The 27,158-nt window shown below is 30.7% G+C and overlaps 1 protein-coding gene across 4 annotated transcripts; it reads right to left on the bottom strand.

Annotated features, from left to right (window-relative positions):
• Positions 1–1,675: 1,675 nt before the first annotated feature.
• LOC127712547 (A-kinase anchor protein 10, mitochondrial-like) lies at positions 1,676–26,608 on the bottom strand. 4 transcript variants are annotated; one of them, XM_052219042.1, is made up of 14 exons: positions 26,464–26,608; positions 23,822–23,914; positions 22,510–22,554; positions 20,738–21,391; positions 19,711–19,809; positions 18,498–18,582; positions 16,802–16,925; positions 16,018–16,154; positions 15,222–15,366; positions 14,360–14,468; positions 13,202–13,388; positions 9,298–9,383; positions 7,702–7,739; positions 1,676–5,306 (listed from the first exon to the last, which is right to left on the bottom strand). In XM_052219042.1, exons 1-14 carry the CDS (start codon positions 26,486–26,488, stop codon positions 5,190–5,192), a joined length of 1,944 nt encoding a protein of 647 aa, XP_052075002.1. In that variant the 5' UTR covers positions 26,489–26,608; the 3' UTR covers positions 1,676–5,189. The 4 variants fall into 4 exon arrangements, with proteins under 4 accessions (XP_052075002.1, XP_052075005.1, XP_052075004.1 ...); XM_052219045.1 differs by having other exon boundaries at positions 5,211–5,378; XM_052219044.1 differs by lacking the exon at positions 1,676–5,306 and adding an exon at positions 5,424–5,522.
• Positions 26,609–27,158: the final 550 nt, after the last annotated feature.

Raw genomic sequence — 27,158 nt, 5'->3', positions numbered from 1 at the left:
AGTGAAGCCTGAAAATGGGATCAAGGCCATGGCATATTGCAATAGTAACTGAGGTACAGTCTTAACCATCTTAATGGTGTGAACATGTAGTCAAGGCAATATTAGATATCATAAATATGAATGCCCAGAGCTAAATCAATTATCTTTAGATTGAATAGGTATATTTTTTCATTATTATGGCTTGATCATTTTCTTTGTGAACAGTTATCTATTATCATGCACATAAAGCTATGAACTAAACTATAAATATTATAAGTACTCTTTAAATAAGTATGAAAGAACATAAAACCACACAGCCAACATACAAATCCAAAATTCCACAGATAAAATTGCTGACATCTTCCTGAAAAATTGATATACCTCAAGCACATCAAACTGATTTACACATTTTACTATAACCAATGTGTTGGTATGCAAGTGAAACTGTCAAGTCCATCATACTATACACCAAGTACTTAGTGTAACAATTCAATACAAAAAAACATGGTTTTATTTCAATCCATCATCTGTATTCAAAAGTTCCAATATTTGCCCTGATAGAATCTTGTGTTAAGTCTGTAGGGACCATAGTCACCAGAATTTCTTTTTAGTGAACAGTGATATTTTACATTCATCCACTTCAGATTAACCTTGATATTTCACAGAAAAGATATCATTTATTCCTTATCATTGATTTAAAGTTGATGTAATTATATTTCATAAAAGGAATGTTTTCTGAAAACTTTAGTTTGAGTTCGACTTGGGCCAGCGGTTAAAGATTTTCAAGATTTGTCCAGATTAGGTCCTATAACAAATTCAAAGTATATAAACTGTTAAATCTTATCTTATATGACTACAATTTATCATTTTTTTTTAATTTGTAATTAGATGGTTTTTCACTGAATTATTTTGGTTCGTTTCCGGTTACCTTCTAATGATTTTTATTTATAAATGACCTTTAGACTATCAGCATGGTGAAGGAAAATAAACACTATGTGTTAGATAAATTGTGTGCGTCAGAAGACTTTTCTGGATTTTCTTTCATCAGGAACCCTCAAACCCAAATATTTTCAAAGAAGGTTATTCATGAAATATGAATTTTGCCTAAGTATCAGTATATTAAATCTATAACTATATATATATATAAAGAAAGGAGTCATCCAGGCATAATTTCCATTGCAATTGCAATAAGGTTTCTCATTTAATGCTGATTCTGGTAACAAAAGGTAACTTCAATAGATCTCTGAAATAGTAGTTCAAAATATCAAATTGAAAGTACAGATACGATTTCAATCATAACTCACCTCAATTTAGAAAATGACAAGAAAAATTGGAAGGTGAATTTCCCCAACCTAAAATAGGTACTTAATGAAAAGGGTCACAATTTTAACTGATTTGTATGCTATGGGTAGGAAATTGCACAAGAAGTCATTAAAGTTAATGAAATCCTTTTTTATTTGGTGCAAAAATGCAAATTTTGAAAACTCAAATGAAAATTGTGAAACAATTGGTTCAGTTGCAATCAAAAGAACACCTTGTACATTTTAAAATCAATTGGTATGGTATTTATCTGTTAGTGGGTGATGAAAAAATCATAACATTATTTCAAATGGAAGTGATCCTTAAATTATTTTGAGCAGAAAAGTTTCTATCGGGCATAAAAACATGAAATTCTCAAGAGAAACAGAAATTTAAATTCATTTTTTTTTAATTTTTATTTTCAACAATTCTCATATATGAATATAAATGTAATCTCTAGCATAAAAATTTTACATGATATACCATGTTATTACATTATCTGTATTAATAACAATACATGAAATTTAACAGTTTATTTTCAATTAAAACATCATTATTTCATATTAACCTTTCAACATCATACATATTTTATTATTCGTTTGTAAGCATTATACTCACAGTGAGTCCTCCCATGATACACTAATAATCTATGACAAATATATTTCATATCGTCAATGTCATATACCTGATACAGTCTCATGTGGTAACATGAGAATCAAAGCAAATTTCAAGCATTCTTACAAAATACTGTGTATGCGTTAAATTCACAGGATACAAATTATCATGCAGTCTGTGTAACGATGGAAATAAACAAGATTTAGTTTTAACTTTCACAACAGCTAATGGAAAATACAAACAAAATTAAGTACCAATGAAGCAATATAACGTTGCTGGGGGCATGGACCCTCCTTTTTTCTTTACTTTTTATTTTTGTGCAAAATGAGAATTGGGGGCAGCATATATAAAGTACTGTTATGAAACTTGTATGAATAAGAGCAAGAAAACATTTAATAAGTTAATATACAATTTTATTATACTTCATGTCAAAATGCCAGATTTTGATTGGTTAATACGAGGGAGACAATTCACTCTATCCCATGGCAAATACTCTATTACCTTTCATGGAGACGCTTGCTCAAGTGTGTGCTTTGAAAAATATGGATGATTGTTATGTATAAGACGACATAGTTTACTACTTTGAATTTGTAATTTAATTGACAGTAATAACAGAACATTCAGTATAATAAATTAAATAATACATATCTGAGAGAGTGATAGAGCAGATTGTTACCCCTCGAAAAGACATTGTCAACCTTGGCTTCGCCTCAATTGACAATGTTTTCTCGGGGTAACAATCTGCTCTATCACCCTCTCAGCTATGTGTTATTTATATATAAATGGCCCGCTGATGAGGTTAATATCTCATTACATGATATATCATGCTTTTACGTTATCTTTCAATAACTGCATGTACTCTTAGATTGGTACATTGTTTCTTTTGTCTTTAAGTTTTTATTATCTAATTTAATTCATTGTTTTAATAAAGCCCTCATGGAATAACCCTTACTCCGGTTGACAATTTTGGATATTCATCGACTCAATGGGCCATAACTGTTTTATTATACATTTTTGTACCAAACAACAATTAAGTGTTAAATATTGTAAATTTTAGAATTTTTTAACTGCTGTTTCAAAGTCAATGATGTCCCTGTTCTCAGCCAAAAGATATTGTAAAAACACATTCATTGCTGCTTTGGTGGCCTTTTCAGTATTTTGAGCATCTTTATCTTCAAGCAACTGGTTCAAAGCATTTTCATCAGAATGACCAAAACGCGAACCTTGTACTGTGGAATACATATTTGTTTTTGTTTATCTGACTTTAAGTGACGTCAAACTTTAAAGGGAGTTAACTCGTGTTCATTGAGGTACGACAAGGGTTATTCACCAGGGAATAATATATGGTTGTTCGATGGAGGCTTCAATTTGTTGGGGTTATTCACTGCTCCTGGCAATTTTTTGAAAAACATCGAAATTATACTATGACACGTGATTCCGTATTAGCCAATCAAATAATTACTATATATTGTAAGGTACAATAATATAAGTTATATTATTATTAAAGAATATTTACTGATAAAATCCTCAGTACGGATAGTGATAGCTTTTTCCAACATTAAATTCAACAATATCATGTATAACATGATATGAGTATTAATCAAAATAGAGGATTCCTATTGCGAAGGAAATGAAAAGTTTCCCCAGAATCATTTGGTGTTTACCTCTATAAAAATAAGATGTTGTATGATTACCAATGAGACAACTCTCAACCCCAGAGACTGTCTTTCTAAATTTTTTGCAGAATGAATTGTCCCATTGAATAAATACAATATCTATTATTCTCTGTGGAGTTCATTCAATGAAAACTTTGAATTTTTCCTTGAAAAACCGATCATTCATTATAAATTGTTTTGAACTGATTCTGAGGAAAGGTTTCATTTCCTTCGCAATAAAACAATTTGAGAAAGATGACAATTTTTCCTAAATAAAAGGTCAACATTTAGTGAGCTATAAAAGCCAAGACCATCATAAACAAGAGAAACCATACAATGACCATTTTTTAGTTTGAGTGAGCAGTTTAATAATTTTAGTTAAGGCATGCATGAGTTATTGTACAACACTAGAAAATGTACAATTTAGTATCTTAAATAAGTCTTGTTACTCCAGAATTATATATTCTTCTAAAATCCAAATGTATCTTTTTATCAACAGTCATGTAAAACTTAATAACAGCAGGCATTAAAATACTTAAGTTATTTTTTAACTTTTATTTTATGTCAGCCTTTTCCTGTATGTCTTGTATTGCTGGATTGTGTTAAAATCATCTTTAGGAAACATATTTCATCAAGCCTTCAATCCAGTGATAGATTTGTCAAGGAATGATCCTTTGATAAAATTTGGTAAATATTTCAGAATATTCAGTCTACGTAAACCTGAGTTATCACACACCTTATCAACACACAGATTTATAGAAAATATACCATTATGCATCTAGCATAGATTAATTTAAAATATCTACTAAATACAGAATACAAGACCATATAAATCATATTTTGAGTAGCTGATATGTTCATAATGCAACATATTTTGTGTAACAGATATGTTTGAATGAACCCATCTAATTGAGTTACTGTAAATTCAGAAATCATTTTGAGGGTTTTCTTAATGCGAATAATGTGACTTGGTGATTAACGCAACAATAAGAACTTGTATTCTAATATCTGAAACATATAAATCAATGCAGATTTTTCCTGAGTTGCAATAATTAATCTCGCACATTTGTCCATTCTTCAAAAATCGCAATAATCAATGCACGCAATAATTTCTGAATTTAAAGTAATTCTTTTTTTAAAAATATGTAAGAACCAACAATTCAAAATTTTGAATATTTCACAAGCATGCAAACTTTTATTTGTTGGTGATTAACAATGTGATTTTAGTCTCAATGATGTTTCTATACTTCTATTAAACTGTCAAGAGAAAATTTTTGCAAGGGCTTTATTTTTGCTAATTTTGCAATTCAGACAAAATTGCAAAATTATTCCAAACATAAATTTGATCTATAAGGCAGATCATAAATGAAGACAAGAAAAAAGAAAAATATAATTTTGCAAACAGGTTTTGCCTTGAAAATCCTAAAACATAAATTCCATGAAAATGAAGCACTTTGCAGTATATTGATATATATGCCTTTAATGCCAAGGTCACACATGAATTCTTTATGGTTACATGCAGTTTGCGTATTCAAACATACTGGTGTATAAAATTTAACCAAACATGCTCAATCTGATTAAATGCTCTCAAAAATCTAAATCAACAATACAAAATTATATAATATAACAATAAACATAATGCTATGACTCTGGTTTGTCGCTGAAAGACTGTGACTTCATTGCACCAATAGTTTGTGTGACAGATGTAACATCACTGATTATCATCTGAGCTATCTTAATCGCCATCTCCTCTTCTTCCTATCAAATATAGAATTATTTCATTGTATACAATATATATAGAGCTATCTTAATCCCCATCTCCTCTTCTTCCTATCAAATATAGAATTATTTCATTGTATACAATATATCTAGAGCTATCTTAATCCCCATCTCCTCTTCTTCCTATCAAATATAGAATTATTTCATTGTATACAATATATATAGAGCTATCTTAATCCCCATCTCCTCTTCTTCCTATCAAATATAGAATTATTTCATTGTATACAATATATCTAGAGCTATCTTAATCCCCATCTCCTCTTCTTCCTATCAAATATACAATTATTTCATTGTATACAATATATATAGAGCTATCTTAATCCCCATCTCCTCTTCTTCCTATCAAATATAGAATTATTTCATTGTATACAATATATCTAGAGCTATCTTAATCCCCATCTCCTCTTCTTCCTATCAAATATAGAATTATTTCATTGTATACAATATATATAGAACTATCTAAATAGCCATCTCTTCTTAATATCAATTAACAACTATCTTATTGTATACAATATTATGAAATAGTAATGACAAAAAATGAAGTGAATGAAAATAAATAGTTTTTAAAAGTATGCACTGTAGAACAGATGTATGTAATAAGATGTGTAAATGAAGTTTTATTTATTAGTTATAATCTTTTGTGAGTTAAAATTGAATGTCTTTAATGATTTTTTAATTTAAGATAATCTCAACAGATCCTATACAAATGACATTTGGTGGTCTCCAAAAGTAAGCATGCTTTCCTGGGTAAGATGTTGTGGGTTCTTTCCCAAGCCAGGTCAAACTTCTATTGGCTAGGAGTCAGAATAATGTGTCCAGTTACCATAACATGTCTTCCTGTTGACTATTTCCCTGCGAGTTAGCATATAAGATATCTGAATAAGTGTTTTAGACTAGTACAAAGCAAGGTATCTTCAAATTACATTAACATGTCCAGACTATGTATGTAATATTTGCTGTTGTACATTAAACAGTCATCAAACAATCAGATACAGCATTTCAATCAATCTTATTTAATTTTTCAATATCCTGATGACTGTTGCATTGGAAAGGAAAAAATTACAGGTAGTATAAATAGTGGAGCAGGATCTACTTAACCTTCCAGAGCACCTGAGATCACCATGAGTTTTTAGTGGGGTTCATGGTACTCAATCTTTAGTTTTCTATGTAATGTTTTGTGGACTTTTCTGTCTAACGTTCTTTTTTCCATGGTATTGTCAGCTTATTTTTGACTTTTGGGTTCTGAGTTCCCTTAGTCTTTTCTACCTCTTTTTATGAGAAAATTTTAATTTTCAAATACTGTGAAAGTACTTTTATTCGTGGGGTGCCAATTTTCGTGATTTTTGTGTATGGCTTAATCCACGAATTTAAGTACCCAACGAAATATAACAACTGTTTGTCCAAATTAGGACATGGCAAGATCCCCATATAGGTTTGACTATATGGATACAGGCATATAATCTAGAGAGTACATCGAATATCATCAAACTATTTATGAACTATATATACAACTTCAGACATGATTTTACCCATTTAATCTTTTAAAAAACTTACATGACTTTTAACCTTTTAATGCTCATGCAAAAATAGTTTTGATCGATAAAAGTCAGACTTCCGTTGATGATATGCATTGATGATGTGTTCATTTTACCTCCTCATAATTCCCAAACAAAAAAATAGTCACTTCAAATAGGGCTTGTTTTTTTATTTCATATGAATTAATTCTACAATTCAAAGTACATCTGTTACAAGCATTTCTTCATGTAATCGTTTTCTTCATGTGACATGTTTATGGCCCAATTAACATCTTTGATGATCGTTAATCTGTTGATCCTTTGATCTCGGGTTAATTAGAGTCCACGCGTGCAACACAATTAAAATGTTTACTTTCCAATTTCCTTTAATCAAGACAACTTGTAGTCACAGATGAAGCAGCTTATTTCCGAAAGCATTATTTTATTAAAAATTTGATGAATATTGTCAGTAATGAAAGACGAACAAATAATGGAAATGAACATCTCATTTTGCAATGTTCCACAAATCATGTTTCTGATGTCTTCAAATTCTTCACTCAATTTTTTTTCTTCAGAAACCTAAAATCCATGAATTTAAGAACCCGCAAACATGTAACGTTTGCTCAAACCACGAAAATTGATACCCACGAATAAAAGTACTTTCACAGTAGATGAGAAAAACACTAAAACAGTAAATAAATATCTTTTTTTTTCATTTCATTTCTCATTCACAAAAATATTAAATACAAAGTTGTCATACATTATCTACTATCCAATCAAATTTAACCATAGTTTACTATACATATTAAGTCAAAAAATTATTTATATTTATATTCCTTTTAGATAACAATTAAACCAACCTTTTCTTTTTCTTTGCTTTTTCTGAAAAACCCTGTGCCTAAAATTATAAAGTAACAACAAAACATTAATATTGAAAAGCATTTGTCCATCAATTAATACACACCTATTTATTTGTTACTAGGTTGATGAAGAAATGCATATGTTGTTTATGGATTGCAAATTGTTTGTTGTTATACTACAATAAAATTTTAATTCTTTAAGACTTTTTTTTTACTTAACATCTCTTGGAATACTTTTTGTAGTAACAGTTCTTCCCTTTGGTAAAACATTATGTTTACATGTACCTACAAGGAAACTTTCAACATGTAACTTCAATTAAAGATGCTACCGTTATCAATCTTATTTTTCAGTAAAGAATAACTACTTTTTCAATATTTCAATGAAGTGAGAAAAAAAATAAGATTTTGAAAATTAAGCTTTGTGAAAAAAGTAGAACTAATATATGGATGGTCAAGAAAGATGGTTTATTTGTATGATTTGATTGATACACATGAATACCTCTGTAAGAGTGTGCCAAATATAAAAGGTATAACATAGGTATTTTTCAATAAATATAAAATTGAGAATGGAAATGGGGAATGTGTCATAGAGACAATAACCCGACCAAAGAGCAGAAAACAGCTGAAGGCCACCAATGGGTCTTCAACACAGCGAGAAAATTCCGCACCCGGAGGCCGGCTTCAGCTGGCCCCTAAACAAAAATGTGTACTACCCGGTAGTTCAATGAAAATAGATGTCACACTAAACTCCAAAACATATAAATGAACTAAAATTAAAAAACATACAAGATTAATAAAGGCCAGAAGCTCCTGACTTGGGACAGGCGCATAAATGCTGTGGGGTTTAACATGTTTTGTGAGATCTCAACCCTCCCCCTTTACCTCTAGCCAATGAAGAATAAACAAACACACAGCAATACGCACAGTAAAACTCAGTTTAAAAGAAGTCTGAGTCCGATGACAGAATAGGTAACAAAAGAAACTAAGCAAAATGACAATGATACATAAATCAACAAAGGACTACTAGCAGTTACTGACATGCCAGCTCCAGACCTCAATCAAACTGATTGAAAGATTATGTCTTCATCATATGAAAATCAAGCACAATCCCTTCCGTTAGGGGTTTAGTATCATACCATCATAAAATATATGAGAAGAACATAACCCGTATCATGCCAACAATTGGTTTTAGAATAAATGTGTTTATTTTCCAATGCAAATACCCAATGAGTGAATCGATAATAATACCAAAATATGCCATCTTTAATGACCTGACAACAGTATCGTAACTATATCCCTTCTGAATAAGTCTGTTTAAAGGTTTGGTTACTTATATGACTATTTTCATAAATTCTGATTTGATCTTTTTTTGTGATTATTTTTCATGTTATATCATGCTACTCACATGATATGGGTATTTCTCAGTCGAGTAGAGAAGAGAATGTATGACATCATGAGCCTACATCATTGATGACATCATGAGCCTACGTCATTGACATTGATGTTGCCCGTAAACGAGATTTTAGCTGAAAAACTTTTTAAAATACCATCGATAATCAATAATTATCAGATTTAGATTCTATTTCCTAGTTTTACCTTTAGGTTTTTCTTTATCTTTATCTGGATGAGGATCAAATTCTGATTTAAACTGTCCAAACCCGTCTACAGTCCCCATTACCATTCTGTAAACATAAATAAGACATGGTCATGTAATAGAGATGAGTTACAATGTTTTAGAATGAATAGATGTTTTACCTTGTTCATTATATTCCTCACTTTGAAATAGTAGACTTTCAAAAATGTAGAATTTCAGGCCTGACAAGAATTTTTTTAAATTGAAAATTTATTGAGTGAATGAATAAGTTAATCAATGGCCTAACATTGGAAAATCTGTTTCTCTTATGATTTAATGAAACTAGAGGCTCTAAAGAGCCTTTGTCGCTCACCTTGGTATATGTGCATATTAAACAAAGGACACAGATGGATTCATGACAAAATTGTGTTTTGGTGATGGTGATGTGTTTGTAGATCTTACTTTACTGAACATTCTTGCTGCTTACAATTATCTCTATCTATAATGAACTTGGCCCAGTAGTTACAGTGGAAAATATTTTGTAAAAATTTACAAAAATTTACAAAATTTATGAAAATTGTAAAAAATTGACTATAAAGGGCAATAACTCCTTAAGGGGTCAATTGACAATTTTGGTCATGTTGACTTATTTGTAGATCTTACTTTGCTGTACATTATTGCTGGTTACAGTTTATCTCTATCTATAATAATATTCAAGATAATAATAGAAAAGCTGCAAAATTTTCTTAAAATTACCAATTCAGGGGCAGCAACCCAACAACGTGTTGCCTGATTGGTCTAAAAATTTCAGGGCAGATAGATCTTGACCTAATGAACAATTTGATCCTGTCAGATTTGCTCTAAATGCTTTGGTTTCAGAGATATGAGACAAAAACTGCATTTTACCCTATGTACTATTTTTTAGCCATGTCGGCCATCTTGGTTCACGGGCGGGGTCATCGGACACATTTTTAAAACTAAATACCCAATGATGATTGTGGACAAGTTTGGTTAAATTTGTCTTAGTAGTTTCAGAGGAGAAGATTTTTGTAAAAGATTACAAAAATTTACGAAAAATGGTTAAAAATTGACTATAAAGGGCAATAACTCCTTAAGGGGTTAACTGACCATTTTGGTCATGTTGACTTAATTGTAGATCTTACTTTGCTGAACATTATTGCTGTTTACAGTTTATCTCTATCTATAATAATATTCAAGATAATAACCAAAAACGGCAAAATTTCCTTAAAATTACCAATTCAGGGGCAGCAACCCAACAACGTGTTGCCTGATTGGTCTGAAAATTTCAGGGCAGATAGATCTTGACTTAATAAACAATTTTACCCCATGTCAGATTTGCTCTAAATGCTTTGGTTTCAGAGATATGAGCCAAAAACTGCATTTTATCCTATGTACTATTTTTTAGCCATGTCGGCCATCTTGGTTTGCAGGCGGGGTCATCGGACACATTTTTTAAACTAGATACCCTAATGATGATTGTGGACAAGTTTGGTTAAATTTGTCTAAATAGTTTCAGAGGAGAAGATTTTTGTAAAAGATTACAAAAATTTACAAAAATGGTTAAAAATTGACTATAAAGGGCAATAACTCCTTAAGGGGTCAACTGACCATTTTGGTCAAGTGGACTTAATTGTAGATCTTACTTTGCTGAACATTATTGCTGTCTACAGTTTATCTCTATCTATAATAATATTCAAGATAATAACCAAAAACGGCAAAATTTCCTTAAAATTACCAATTCAGGGGCAGCAACCCAACAACTGGTTGTCAGATTCATCTGAAAATTTCAGGGCAGATAGATCTTGACCTGATAAACAATTTTACCCCATGTCAGATTTGCTCTAAATGCTTTGGTTTCAGAGATATAAGCCAAAATATACATTTTACCCCTATGTTCTATTTTTAGCCATGGCGGCCATCTTGGTTGGTTGGCTGGGTCACCGGACACATTTTTTAAACTAGATACCCCAATGATGATTGTGGCCACGTTTGGTTTAATTTGGCCAAGTAGTTTCAGAGGAGAAGATTTTTGTAAAAGTTAACAGACTACGCCGGACGACGACGACGGGCTAGGTGAGCTAAAAAATCAAAGTATCTATCCTATTAGATTTAGCAGGAAAATTCTTGCCAACAATTTTATCAACATGCGGTTTTATCAAAAATATTATCTAATTGGACAAAACCAATTTAAATGCTTTTTGCATTAGAGACATTGCTATCATATTCATCAGTATTATATATGTGCAAAGACTATATATAAGAATTTAATGCTTCTTTTTGTAATTTTATTGGGGTGTTAAAGGGTTGACCAAAGCACATTTTGCATGAAGCTCAAAAGTGTTTCATACTAAAACTGTGTGCATGATCAACGATTTAACAAACCTATAAAATTACAAAAAGAAGCATTAAATTCTTATAATCACATTTTTATGCTACAATCATAAAATTAACAGTTATATCAAATGTTTCCTTTGCTTTCCTATGCACTGATGTGCATGAAGTTTTCACGGGAAGCACATGCCTCCATAAATTTTGCATTATATTGGGAAATATAATCTAAATTTGAATGCCTGGCGATTGTTGTCTGCAAATCAAAATTACCCATTAAGATTATTCTGTATCTGTAAAGATTCTCCCAATGTGGGCACACCTCCAATAAAGCAGAATAAAATAGTGTCCTTCACCACACAATATTATAAGTTAAGAATATGTCCAATCCACTACACAATAATATATTTATAAAAATGACTTCTTCTGTTCCGCCTACGTTATGTACAATTAATATATAATTTCACAATAAAAAGATAAAAGTATCTTTATTTTTAATCCGTATGCACCCATATAATAACCAAAATTTATTATTGGTTGATAACTGTCTATTTGATTTTTGTGAAACATACATGTAATTCAATTATTCATTCCTAAAATTAAGACAAAGTATTGCACTCCTATTGTTTCATATGGCTCTATAGTGAATTCATAATGACTCCTTTATAACATTTGACCTGCACATGAAAATATATGATCATATGTATAAAAATATTTGACCTAATCGAATCAAGCAGTGACCTCAGTTTTTCGTTCATATTAGTCTATATACATATTGTGTCTGCTGTTGAAGACAGTATGTTGACCTCCAGATGTCTTTTTCCTTGTATTGTTGGGTTGCTGTCTCATTGATAAATGACCTATATCTCCTTTTATTCATTCTTAAAATTATCAACTACCTATCTGTTGTTATCGCACCTCACGTAAATTAGTAACCTTGTGATTGGTTTTAACAACATCAAGTGGTGACCCCCTTTGGATCTGTACGGGGTCAGTAGATTTCATACGGGTATCATGACGTCACGTCTACTATTAATGATGACATCACTTTTTAATGTTATTGTATTTCATTGTTTATTTTTATACAAAACTTGTCAGGAAATGTCCTGTGTGTGATAAATTTATTATACAGTTCATTACTGAACCCCTACGGATCAAATGGTAAGTAAAATTCATAGGGGATTCGGCCTTCAGCTTCACCCCTATGGATTTTACTAACCCTCTATCGATCCGTAGGGGGTCAGTAGCAAACCATATTACTTATATTATGTTCTTCAATTTTACTGTACAGACCAATGTTAAACAAACCATATTTATTTTTTTCCGTTTTATACACGTTTCAAGTAGCTATGATAAAGGGCAAGCTCACAGATGGAAGAAATTTTGTTTGGCTGTTTTTTAAGTACGTTAATCCTAGATTAACTTTTCATTAAGAAAACTCCGACAACCAAATAGAGCCAATTATTAGATAAGTCATTACAAAAGAGGGTACAAACATGTGCATTTTATCCTCTTTTACAACATCAATTATACAATTATTATCAGTTAATCTACATGCCATACAGTTAAACAACTCACTTAGGATTGTCCCGTTTCCATAATAAATCAGGATTCAGGAGACCAGGATCAATGTTCATATCATTTTCAAACTTTCTCATTGCACGTCCCAGCGGAAGACTAGTACCTGATGCAAGTAATGTATTACGTGTGGTACTCCGTACACTCTCTCCACTGTTTGTACTACTGTCTTGTGAAGCATCACTATCTATAATGTTAAAATATTACTGTAAGAACTCATTTGCTTTCAATTTTAAAATGTTTAAGATGTAGGAAAATATTTGTATGTATGAAAATATATGGTAATATATTGACATTCTGTCGGTAAAATCTTTTTGTCATTTATTGGATTTATCATAAATCAGGCTGTAGACTTTTGGTTTTCTAGTTTACTATACGGTACAGGTTTTGCTCATTGTTATAGGTTGCACATTGACCTAAAGTTGCTTACATTCAAACTATTTGGTATCTCCTTATTTTTAAATAGGTTTGTAAACTTGTGTCTTATCCCTTTTGCTGTTTTTTGCAAATAAAAAATGTTTAAACTGAACAATACTAAAAAAAAGGGTAAGAGACTCTTGGCTTTTCATTTTGGTTTTAAAGTAAAAGTGTTTGATGTAATTGGGTTAAATGATTGATTGTTGGTTGCTTAACGTTCACTGGCAAATATTTCATGCATGTTCAGGATGATCAGGCTAAATGAGTTCCAATACTAATATCTCAAAAGTAATGTTTATCTCATTTTTCAGACCCCAAGGGTGACTGGGGAATAGAAATATGGTCACTTTGGTATTCTCATTTTCCAGTGACAGTCCAAATTTTCTAACCTTCCTCCCGTACTGCCTCTATTACAGGACCTACTAATTGTATTTATTTTTATTTTGTTCTCGTCCAAAACATACATGAAATATTTGCAACTGGATATTAAGCAACCAACAATCAATCAATGATATTCAGTGTTGTTGTCAAATCTTTGCCTTCCCCTTAGATTGTGCATAAGATGGTTACCGTAATCCTTCTAAAAATTATTTTCTTCAAATTTGACAAAGAAAAGATGATTATACAACTTAAAAGATATCTATCTACCTGAAATCTGTAATTTTCATACAAAAAAGTTCAAAAGAAAATTAAGATAATGTATATTATTATCAATAGTAATGGGTAACAGTTAGTACTAACCAGTACGTTTTCGTTGCCTTGGTAACTCTCTTGTGGAATGTACAGTACCAACCAATTCAGACAAAAATTTATAAAATATTTCACTTCGACGGAAATCAGAAAAGTAAACCTGCAAATATATATAAATATATTCATGCATGCGTAGATCCAAAATTACTTAATATTTTAGTTCTACTGAACATGTAAATATTTTAAAGATGTGTCATGTTATATGGTTGGTTGAAAACTTTTCATAATGTGTCATTTAGATGTGTGAACTATTGCTGTTTTAATACACATGAAAATGTTTTAGTAGTAGTAATGTTATTTATTTTGTTGGACTTTTTTGTTTAACTGCACATGAGAATGTCATTTGTTAGTTTAATGAACTGCCTTTCGTTATTGCACATGATGTTTAAGTGAAATGCCACATTATACAGTAAGCTAGATGTTTGAAGTTTAACTGTCTATGAGAATGTTCTCATGATGTGTTATTTTATAGGATTGAATACACCTTATCACTGCTTATTCCAATCAAGATAAGTTCTGAAATAACACAACTTCAATACATCACAAACCAGTTGAAGCTATCTTGGGCCCAGTTTTGTATAAAACTTTTCAAAGAGACATGGTTAAACTATCGGACATACTTCAAACTAAGCATTTTTATTACTTTAATTTGTGTTGCAAACAATTTGTACATAATCTATTAAATTTTTGAATAACGCTTTCTAAACTTTTTCATCCCTCTGCTTATTACTGATGACCTTCGTTTTTGCAACACTTCAAACAAACAGAAAGTAGTCTAAGTGACTGTTTTTTCTCGGATTGGACTAAAACAGATCTACAGTAACTGTCAAATAAATGTTGCATTTTCAATTACCTTCTCTATAGTTTTTAAGACCATTTCTCTTGGCTTAGAGAAACAATCAGGTAAAGGCCCTTCTTCTCGACATATATTACATTCAACATCAAATCTACATTTATCATCAAATCCTAAAGGATGGGTTGCTTGTAGTGAAAAATATCTGAAAAAAAATACAGGTCTGTCATTTTGGTCAAATATTTTTACATACAATAGTCACATAGCTGTTTGATCATTTTCTGTTCACATCTAAAATAGTAATATTTTATATAAAGAAGTAAGAGTTATTCTTAAACATGTGGTTCCAATCCCCGTTTTGAAAAAAGATCATTTAATAGACCAATCTCAAGTTGTTTTTTATGAATAAGTTATTTTACTTTTTACACCAGTTGACCCGAGGTCAATCAGCATAACTGACATTGAACACATCAGTTCTTATTGTAACATAATAACAAAAGCATTGTGACATAGAAAATGTACAGGAAAGTGCACTAATTTGAAAGTAGTCTAACTCCTGTTATTCTTTATAAACTCATCATAGATACCAAGATTAAAATTTTGTATGCCATATGCATGTTTCTTCTACAAAAGACTCATCAGTGACGCTTGAATCAGAAAAGTTAAAAAGGCCAAATAAAGTATGAAGTTGAAGGCCATTGAGAACCCAAAATTAATTCCGAATTGTTTTGCCAAATACATTTGGGTGTAGACCAAGTGAGAACCCACCATATTTGTTAATAATGTCAATACCAATAGAAAGATTACTAGCAACTAAAAAAAAGGAACTTTGTCCAGTGAGCTCATAAAAACTTACTTATCATAAAGAACCATTGCATCAGCTTGAGCCTGCATGCCGTCATAACCTGATTCATGTGACCTCAAATGTTTCTCAAAATTTTCTACAGCTATCCAGAACTGTAATATATTACTTCCTCCTTCTTGTTCCATGTACTATACAACAACAAAAATGATATGATTATGATATATAAATTTTAGAACATTATTAGTTTCTATTAATAGCCTAATTTCATGCAAAACCAAGTCATACAATTACTCAAAGAAATTCTTTTGAAATCTGGCTTAAAATTCTAATTACAGTGAAATGAACCATTCTATAACCCTAAATTACAAACATGTATCTTACACATTGAATGTTAAGCATGCAGCAATCTATCAATCAATCTTACACATCATTCAAGCTTAATTGCATGAACAAATAAAATGCTAAACATAAATAATTTATTTGAACAATTCTCTTTACAAGACAGCTTGCATGATTAATATCACAGTTAAGGCAACATGACATGATCTTACTATTTTGTCTTCAGTTTAAACATGTTTTCCTTTCTGTAATAGAAAACAGGATGAAAATTTTGATCAGAGGGAAAATCAGATATCTTATTTTCAGACCAATTTGGTATTTATCTACATGAAATAGAATAAAACATGAGTTCAAACACATAGAACAAAGAAGTAATGGTTATAAGACATAATGTGCTCCTTATATCCATGAAATAGAAAATTGCATGATCATCTATAATATAGGAAATTCAACCAGCATATAAGACAACTGGTTACCAGATCTTTCTGCTACTTACCTCCATGAAATAGAAGAAAGCAGGATCATAATACAGGAAATCAGAGAGGTATATATGACCACTGGTTACCAGATCAATCTGGTACCTCAAGTGAAATTCACTTCCATTGTAGCTAGGAAAGTGTCTGCAATGAATGTACATATTTGTTTATTTTAAAGAAAAACACTTTGAAAATATTTTGAACAGATTAAAAAATAAAAATATTTTAGATTCATTATTTCTAAATTTGGTCTTGAAAATTTTGAGGTTTTTTGTATACAAACTTTGCTTTGCCGGTAAATGAATTTTATATACAACATGTACAAAAAAGGCATTTCACATGAACATCCTCTATATTCTTCTTTTATAGACTGTACGTCATAAAGTTCTGAGCCATAAGCAGATAAAAGAATAGAATATACATTTTTTCAAACTATGTCGAGCTAATTTAAAATAGTTTCATGATACTGTCTCATGCCAAATTACATTACACAAATTTGTTGGAGTCTTAAAAATTTTCAAAAATCAAAACAATGTCCTGATCATGAGAAGTTGTAGTACCAAAAAATTAACTTAAACATTAATAAAAACCATCAAAGTAATGAAAAGTTGCTTCATTTGATAAATGTACACTCAAGAATAACTGATTCATTTTAACACAGATTAAACAATTTTTAAAAGAATAACAACATTGCAGAAATTAAGTAAAATATCATAGAAAACAACAACTTTAAAGGTCTTAAACCTCCTCAATTAAAAATGATTTGATTTATTTTTAACAACTTAGTATGACAACTCCAGTACCAGTAAAAAATGAAGTGTAAAAACTGTACACATGGTTAAGGAATCCAAAGTGAATTATTCCTTATTATCTGTGAAAAAAAAAAAAATATTCTGCAATATTCATTCTTTAACATGTTTAAGAAAAGAACAATTTCTTAAAAAGGATTTCTTTTGGTTCTAGAATGATACAATAAAATTTGGAAAGAATTAATTTTAAAATTGACATCTAGCCATTTTCTATGTATTTTTCAAATACTCTTCTTTGTTGCTATAAAATAACATTTTTAAATACATTTTTCTATATTTGTCATATTTGTATGGAAAGCAGATACCGTAAAACAAAATAATATAAATGTCCTATACCTCATAAAGAACTCATTTATACTCCTATACCTCTTAAAGAACTAAATTTTATACTCTGCTACCTAAATAAGATCTAACTATCAGCATTAGCCAGAAATCCTATCTACTCCCAACTCCAAGGTTAATAAATTACTTATTCAATTCCTACTCCAAGGTTAATAAATAACTTACTCTGATTCTATTTTGGAAACTGAAAATTCCTTCTCTCAGGTAAATAAATAACTTACTCCGATTCTATTTTGGAAACTGAAAATTCCTACTCCCAGGTTAATATTATTTAAAATAACTTACTCCGATTCTATTTTGGCTTCTGAAAATTCCTACTACAAGGTTAATAAATAACTTACTCCGATTCTATTTTGGAATCTGAAAATTCCTACTCCCAGGTTAATAAATAACTTACTCCGATTCTATTTTAGAAACTGAAAATTCCTACTCCCAGGTTGATAAATAACTTACTCCGATTCTATTTTAGAAACTGAAAATTCCTACTCCCAGGTTTATAAATAACTTACTCCGATTCTATTTTGGAAACTGAAAATTCCTACACCCAGTTTAATAAATATCTTACTCTGATTCTATTTTGGAAACTGAAAATTCCTGACAATCAACAAAACAATCAGGATCAACCTCTCCATCTTCTCGACAAATTTTACCTGCAAAATACAAGTAATGTCATATATAAGTTTTTTATTCAAATTACACAAACAAAAGTTATTTTATACTTTTAACATCACTAGAAGAGAAGGAGATCAATCACATTAGGAATATCATGAAAAATCAAATTTTCAATTATCTCTCATAACTTACGACATATTTGTTTTTTATTATTGTTTTGTACATAAATCAGGTCATTAGTATTCTTGTTTGAATCGTTTTACATTTGTAATTTCAGGGCCTTTTATAGCTTACTATGCAGTATGGGTTTTGCTCATTGTTGAAAGCCTTACAGTGACCTATAGTTGTTAACTTCTATGTCATTTGGTCTCTGGTGGAGATTTGTCTCATTTGCAATCATATCACATCCTTTTATTTTTATATTGTACAGTTTATTTTTACTCTGGACATTTGTCTCTCTCTCTATATATATATAATTACATTTTAAGTATGTTAAATCAAAATCCAGACTTTTGATTGGTTTAAATCAATCGCAAGGCATTCCAATATTAAATTGTATTTCTCAATGACAGCACATGCTTCTCATGACAACAATGCATATGAAAACAAACACAAAATGTGCTATAACTTGTAATTTTATGGTTGTAGTATAAAATGTAATTATAAGAATTGAATGCTTCTTTTTGTAATTTCATAGAGTTATAAAAGCATTGTTTGTGCACACATTTTTAATATGAAGCGCTTCTGCTAATATTGTTCAGTTATTTTATGCTTTGGTCAATGTTAATTTATATCTATTACAATTTGTATATATATACAATATTAGGTCAATGTCAGAAAAATATAAACTTTTTTGTATGAGGCTGAGAAACTGGGGAAGGGCGAGGTTTTACCGAGCCCATCCACAGTTTTGTGCCAAATACAAAAAGTTTATATTTTTATGACATTGACCTAATATTGTTTTTATACTGCAACTTAAATTATTACATTGATAGCTATTTAAATTGTAACACAAATGTCAGACTTATTTTCATCCCTTAATGAACCCCTGTTTGTGGAGAAAGTGTTCCACGGTGAAATTGACATAGCACGAAATATAGCTGTGTTACTATATTTAGGAAATAAACACAACTAGTTGCAGTATAAATATCTATATTGTAACTTACTAATACATTCCTGTCTAAGTACATCATCAACTCCTATAGGGTCTGTGGCATCTTTGGATAAATATTTGGAAAAAATTTGAACTGCATCATTTTCTATACCTAAAATAAATATTGTGAAGTATTATATTATCTATTCCTATGTATTTTAATTTGCATGATAAACATAATGATTGATCCATTATGCTACTATGCGTTACATCTTATATCATGTTTATAATCCATATGCTTCAAACATGACAACTTTTTTGTGTTTGAACAAGAGCTTTCCATTATCTGATTATCATAATTATTGAAACAGGTTATCCATCATCACCACATCTTTAAAGAAAACTAAAATGAATAATAATATAAAACTACAATGCATACATGGCATATGTTAACTACTGCAGCAATCTTTAAAGTAAGTAATACAAAATAGAGTATATAAGACATGATTTACCAAAAATTATCAAGCTATTTTGAGACTAAACAACATGTAAATATGTGTATGTGTACATATGTAGGCACTGTCATCAATTGATGTAATATAGTGTGATTTATTTTATTGTTACATATCAAAAATATTGAGAAACTTTTACAATTAAATAAGGTTGGCCTAGTGGACCTTTCTACAAATTTTTGGTGTGTTATAACATTATTTTAATGCACTATTTATAGTATTTGAGTCCTGGACTTATAAAGTTGAAGAACAAGGCTCTGTTGAGTCCTGGACTCAAAAACATAATAAAGCTGAAAAAAAAGGCTACAACAAGTCCTGGACTCATAAAGTTAAATAACAAGGCTCAAGTGAGTCCTGGACTCATAAAGTTGAATAACAAGGCTCTGGCGAGTCCTTGACTCAAAAATATAATAGAGCTGAATAACAAGGCTACAGCAAGTCCTGGACTCATAAAGTTTAATAACAAGGCTCCAGTGAGTCCTGGATTCAAAAATATAATAAAGTTGAATAACAAGGCTCCAGCGAATCCTTTACTGATAAAATTGAATAATAAGGCTATTTGACAATATATACATGTAGACAACTTACTCTTTTTTAATTTATCTGTCAAACTTGGACTGGAATATTTAGTAGAATGACTTTTTATTGCTGAGTCTTTGACAATTGGTTCAAAAACATCAGAATTAGGAGATTCTGGACATTTTTGACTATCTACACAAGCACTATCGGTTATAGGTTTTGATTTAAGTAAAGTCTGGCAAGAAGGTGGCACATTCTGAATTACCTCCCCTTCAGTATTTGTTAATGACTCTCCTGAAGGTGAAATATTTTCAGTTACTTCCCCTTTTAAATCTTTGGCACTGGGTTTTATCACAGATATGTTGTCATCATTACTCTGAACATTTTCAGAGGTTGTAGTATCACATTCAGAATATCCATCTATTCGTTGGTCATCAGACAGACCAGAAAGCTGACATTTTTGTGTAGATTCTTCTTGATTGCACACTGAATCACATTTTTCTTTTTCACTTGAACTTTGTTGCTTCTTTTTGAATGCAAGGCTTCTTATACGACTCCATGTGGAAGCCTTAAAACTCTGAGCATCTAACCAAAATCTAAGAAACTTGCTGGCTTTTCTGTCCTCAAGAAACTGTATGAAGTGTCCCAAGGAATTTTTGTCGTGGAGAATTTCTTGAAGTGTTTTACAGAGTTGTGAAGATTTTTTGTGTAACGACTCAAAATCTGTAAAATTATACAAATGAATATTAACAAGATTGCTACGACATAGTGAAAAGTTCCCCATTGCTGTGTAAATGAGGAATAAAATTGTGTGTACAGTATAGAATTGTGTGTACTGTATAGAATAGTGTGTACTGTATAGAATTGTAGAACAGGATCATAGATTAAATTGTAAAGTGTATTTCAAGCTTTTGTATTTGATCTTGCTATTCAGAAGGCAGAAGGGGCCTCGGTGGCCGAGTGGTCTAAGTAGTTGAACCACTGTGTCATTAACCTGTCAACACTGACGTTGAGTTAGAATACCGCATGTGGCAGGTGCACTCGACTTCAATCTTATTTGACTAGGATTGTCAGTTTTCCTACAGAAGGTCGGTGGTTCTCTAGGGACTCCAGCTTCCTCCACCAATAAAAATTGACCACCACAAAATAGCACAGTAGTGCTGAAAGTGGCATGAAACACCCATCAATCAATCAATCAATCAATAGACAAAACATAGTGTCATTGTGGTCAATAGTTGAAAAAATAGTCATTAAATGGCGGAATAATAATGATGGTATAATATGGTCGACTACATATACTGTGGATTCTTTTATTCGCAGGTACAAATTGTTCGTGGTTTGAGGGAAAATTGTATTTTTATGGATATTTGATTTCGTGGTTTTGCCTATGTTTGCATGGTTTGCTATAAATTTTCATTTCGTTAATCATTTACATTCGTAGTTCACCTATACCCACAAAAGTGGTCATTACTCCAGTAAAATGGACACATCAAAATAACAGAATTATATGGTCAATTACACATAATGGTAAGCACTTGTACCCAGTTGTTGAGCTTTCTATCAAAAGGTCTCAAAGAGATGTGTTCTAAAGGTATCATTGTTGTAGGATAGTCCAAATAAAGTCCTTTTAAATTGGTTTTTCAATAACAAATGTTTGAACAAAATATTACTTTTTTTTTCCCAAAAAGAATGATGGCAATACTCTTTGTCCTCTTTACCAGGTAATACATGCCAAATATTAGCTATAATTATATTCATCTATTGATGCTGATTTTTATCCACATAAATGGAACATTACCATTCAGTTACATACATACAGATATAATTGTTATTACACTTACTTTCATCTTTGGACAGTTCATCATCTGGAAGAATCTGGCCTAGTGCTACAAAATTATCAAATATCATATGAAAACAATTGGCCTTTTAAGAATCTAAAGGACTATGGGTAATTTTATAGTTTGTACCCGTAAATGAATATAACTTCCTGTCATTGGTTGACTTGCCATTGTCATGATTGTTTAGGATGTTTTTTAACCAATCACAATGTTTTGGTGTACACTTTTGAATACATTACCCATAATGCATTAGATTCTGAAATAGTGAATCAGATTGAAAGATTGATGATCGATTGTTTGATTGCTTGCTTGACGTCAAATGTAGATTGAAAGAAATATTTGAAGATTCTATTATCTAAATTTATAATTTAATGAAGTTATTCAAGTTTTATGGGGACTTGTGGTTCAGGGGGGAAACTAAACATAAAGATAAACTTTCAATGCTCAAATATTTTCAGTGACATCTTAATATTCATCACAGGAGTCAAATTGGAAAATTATCATCATGATCATAGAACAAATTATTGACCTCATTAATCAAATAAGTTAGGTGATTAATGTTAATGTAGGGAAAAAAATATGGACATTCAGATAAGTTAAGAAAGAATGATTTTATCATTTTCAAACGAATAAGAAAAAAAAAACATTTGTCATTTGTCTCGAGTCATTGTGCAATATTTACACACCATGCAAAATTTTGTAGGAGAGATCTTTGAAATTTTATATGTTGTAAAGTGTTATTTCTGTGAATATATGAGGTCCAAATTTGGGAAATTACATTGTCTGCACATTTTTGGGGGATTTTTTAAAAGAAATATACTTTCTAATTCAAAATACATATTGAACATTTTGAAAGCTAGTTCATATAAATATCAGAAAAATGGCAATACAAAATTATTGCAAAACAGATGAATACATCTTTTTTTCATATAACATGAAGCTTCAGTCAACATGGTCAAGCAAAGTATTTAACAATATTCAAAATTCACAGAAGAAAAGTCTAAATCTTAAAGTTGAAGACTATTGTGAATTTATTTATTTTCATGGGTACCAATTTACGTGGACTGAGGAACAATTGTATTTTCTTGGAGCTGCAAATAGTTGCTTACAAACCTAAAGAAAATTTATTCTTTGTTGAACATTTAAATTTGTGGTTTACCAACATAACCTATACCAATGAAATACAATCAAATTGGTATCCCACGAATAATAATGAATCCACAGTATATGGAAAACACTGCTTTTTGGTTATCACTGTTACTGATAATGTTAGCCATACATGTATTTGTTAACTAATGAGTAAAGATTAACTTACAAACAGTGCCATTAGACAAGTCTCTACTTCTGTTTGATGGAGTCCTCTTTAAACTGCCTGACTGTTTTACTTCTGGAGGTACTTTACTTTTATCTATTAAAATAACCAAATCATATATGGCAAAAATGTTCATGTTGTCCGTTGGTATGACAAAATCACCTTAAACTTGCTTTCATGTGTTACTTTTGTAAATTCAGAAATTTTTGCTGTTTTTATTATTGCAAAAATTGTGAAGGCATATGTAAATCTTTATAGCATTATTATATGAAATAGTAGTAATTAGTCTTGCATATTTTTCCAATGCACAACAATCCCAATAATTAATGCAAACATAAATTTCTGAAACTAAAATCTTTTCCAATAAGAAGTCCAAAGACCAATATTCGGACATTTTTCTTATACAATGTATGTTTACCTCTATTTTACCTGTACAAAAAAAATCTTGAACAAGTATCACTGACCCAGACTGACCCATAGAAATATATCAATTTTATCATTTATCACTTTTAAAGTTAGTCATGATCAACATGAATTCATGATCAATGTAATAAAGAAAATATTCCAATTAAGATAATTATCTTATTCTCTACTAACTTAGATTTCATGTCAAATTCTTTGATGAATGAAATAAAATGCTCCGCTGGGCGCAGCTTGATACGACCGCAGAGGTCGAACCCTGAACAGTTGGGGCAAGTATGGACACAACATTCAAGCTTGATACACACTGAATTTGGATTGTGATTAAATATTTGACACAGCATAGGTTTCTGACACAGAATGAATGTGGTCTAAGAACTTATAAATTATTAATTTACCTATTTCAACCATATCATTATTATTTGCTTTTACATATAAATCAGAAATAACCAATTTAAAATGGAAAATTTAAAAAAAAAAAAAAGGAAAAAAAAATCCCTCCCCCAAATTTTTTGAACCCCCTTATGATTCATCACCCCAAACTCAATCTAAGCCTTCCCTTTATGGTATGGTACCTTCCAGAACAATTTCAGAGATCCATACACAAGTTATTGTCTGGAAACTAGAAAAATGCTTGTTTTTTTTGCCCCCTTTTGGCCCCAAATTCCTAAACGTTTAGGGCAATTACCCCTAAACTCAAACCCAGCTTTCCCTTTGTGATATGGAACCTTGTAGTACAATTTCAGAGAGATCCATACTCTTGAACACAAGTTATTGTCATGAAACTAGAAAAATGCTTGTTTTTTACCCCTTTTTTGGCCCCTAATTCCTAAAATTTGGAGGCAATTACCCCCAAAATCAATCCCAGCATTCCCTTTGTGATATGGAACCATATAGTACAATTTCATAAAGATCTATACACTTAAACACACGTTATTGTCTGGAAACTAGAAAAATGCTTATTTTTGGCCCCTTATTCCTAAACGTTTTGGGCAATTACCCCCAAACTCAATTCCAGCTTTCCCTTTGTGATATGGAACCTTGGATTTTTTTTATTATTTATATGATACTTTACATGCTAAACATATTTTGAGTCACGTGGCTGATGTTCAGTGTCAAAGTTATCAACAACAAAAAAATTGACTGATTTATCAGCTTCTATCTCTGGTCTAACTTGTGATTTAGTTATTTTAGCATTACCATGCTTGTTAACTATTTTAATAGTATAGGTACCTATGTATTCTGTTATTGCTTTATTCATGGTTTCAAGAGATTGGCCCGGAATTTTTTATAACCAACTGATTCTTTTCTTGTAAGAATTATACTTCTTTTCATAGAAGCATAATGACGCTTAAGGATGAACAAATTAGAATCATGGTTGGAGTAAAGGACGTGTGTCCCATTTTGTATTGCTACAATAACATCCAATTAACACCTATATAACATCGACACGCGTCAGACTATACAATTACACGCGCCATCTGAATATACAATCATTGTAAATAGTGAACACCTGTTGAAAACTCAACATTGTCTTTAATTACCTTTAATCTTCAATCAACTTTAAACTATGCATACACATGATAAATATCGTTTAATGAGTCAATACACAAAACAAAATATTCACGTTTTAATAACATTTTCTTTTCTGGACATTGATTCACGAATAATGCATTTTGCATGCAGTCAGTTTATTATATTTTAGACATATATTTTAAATATATTTATTTTATTAATACTTTTTTTAAGTTTTCTTGTCGCTTCTTGACGCTAAATTTATTCTTCTTGTCGCTAATTAGTGAGACCGATTAATAATGGATCCTACAGTATATGATTTCGAGACAGAAATTTACTGTTCCATGTCTGGGTTGGCAATTTATATGATTTCTATATTGACTGTGCTCTGATGTGCTACTACCCAAGCAAGTATCAAAAAGACCATCAAATGTAAGACTAAGAGCAAATTGCCAATATTATACATGTATACAGGACCAACCAGTTGATGTAGATGGACATAAAATTCAAAGTGAAAGTTACATGTCAAGTTATTGATAATGAAATCTAATTGAATATCACATGTGCAATACTCGTGTGAAAATCTATAACTTGTCACTGTTACTTAAAGGCCAGGCAAAATAGTCTACTAACAATACTTTTTGCAGGAAACGCCTCCAACAGGACATATCTTATTTGAAATGTTCATTTGTTTCTTGTAATGACAGTACCTGTTTTCCTTCTAAATAAGGGCATTTTAATAAGCTATTCAAACATTGTCAGTTAACTTCAATGTAGCTTTGAATAAATTTGGAAATAGAAAATCTCATATCGTCAAGATTTCTATTCCATTTCGACTGGAGGCAGCCATATTTGTAGACAAAGTCATAGCAAATTGCAGAATAATGTAAAAGAAACGAATGATTTTTTTTAGGTCAATGATTTTATAGACTATTAGAGAAGAAACGAATATCGGTCAAAATCGCATGAAATAAAATGTAGTTGAATAAAAAAGCGGATAAACTATTAAAATACGTGTATATTTTAAAAACGTTTGAATCCTTATCTGAATAGGCTCAGTAAGTTGATTTTTTTAATGTTTGCCCTTTGGCATGGCTTTTTGTAATGACAAATTAAAAAAATTTAGAAAAAGTACACGAAAGAGCACTTCGTTTGTCTACGATGAATTTACCAGTTGAAATGAGGGTCTTCTGAATATAACTAAAGTACCGTCTTTGTAGATCAAAATAATACGAAATATGGCACTAGAAACATTCATTGACAAGATAAAAAAAAATAACATAGTAGCTTCTGTATGTTTCAAATTATTCGGTATGCATTGTACAATCACCGATATTAAAAATTCTTTATATGCCTTTTCAAGTATATTGGAGGTGCCTCAAGTTAAAACCTCAAGTTATGGTAA

Source organism: Mytilus californianus, unplaced genomic scaffold, assembly GCF_021869535.1.
Source record: "Mytilus californianus isolate M0D057914Y unplaced genomic scaffold, xbMytCali1.0.p SCAF_8, whole genome shotgun sequence".
In the NCBI taxonomy this organism is placed as follows: Eukaryota; Metazoa; Mollusca; class Bivalvia; order Mytilida; family Mytilidae; genus Mytilus; species Mytilus californianus.
This window is presented reverse-complemented; position numbering and strand designations above follow the sequence as displayed.

Excerpts from the sequence above, each read along its gene's own strand:
- LOC127712547 (XM_052219042.1), bottom strand. The coding sequence starts at position 26,488 with ATGCCCTTATTTAGAAGGAAAACAG. Across the intron at positions 19,810-20,737 it reads GACAGATAAATTAAAAAAGA|GTATAGAAAATGATGCAGTT; the intron begins GTAAGTTGTCTA and ends TATTTATTTTAG. Across the intron at positions 16,155-16,801 it reads CTTTCTTCTATTTCATGGAG|TACATGGAACAAGAAGGAGG; the intron begins GTAAGTAGCAGA and ends GTTGTTGTATAG.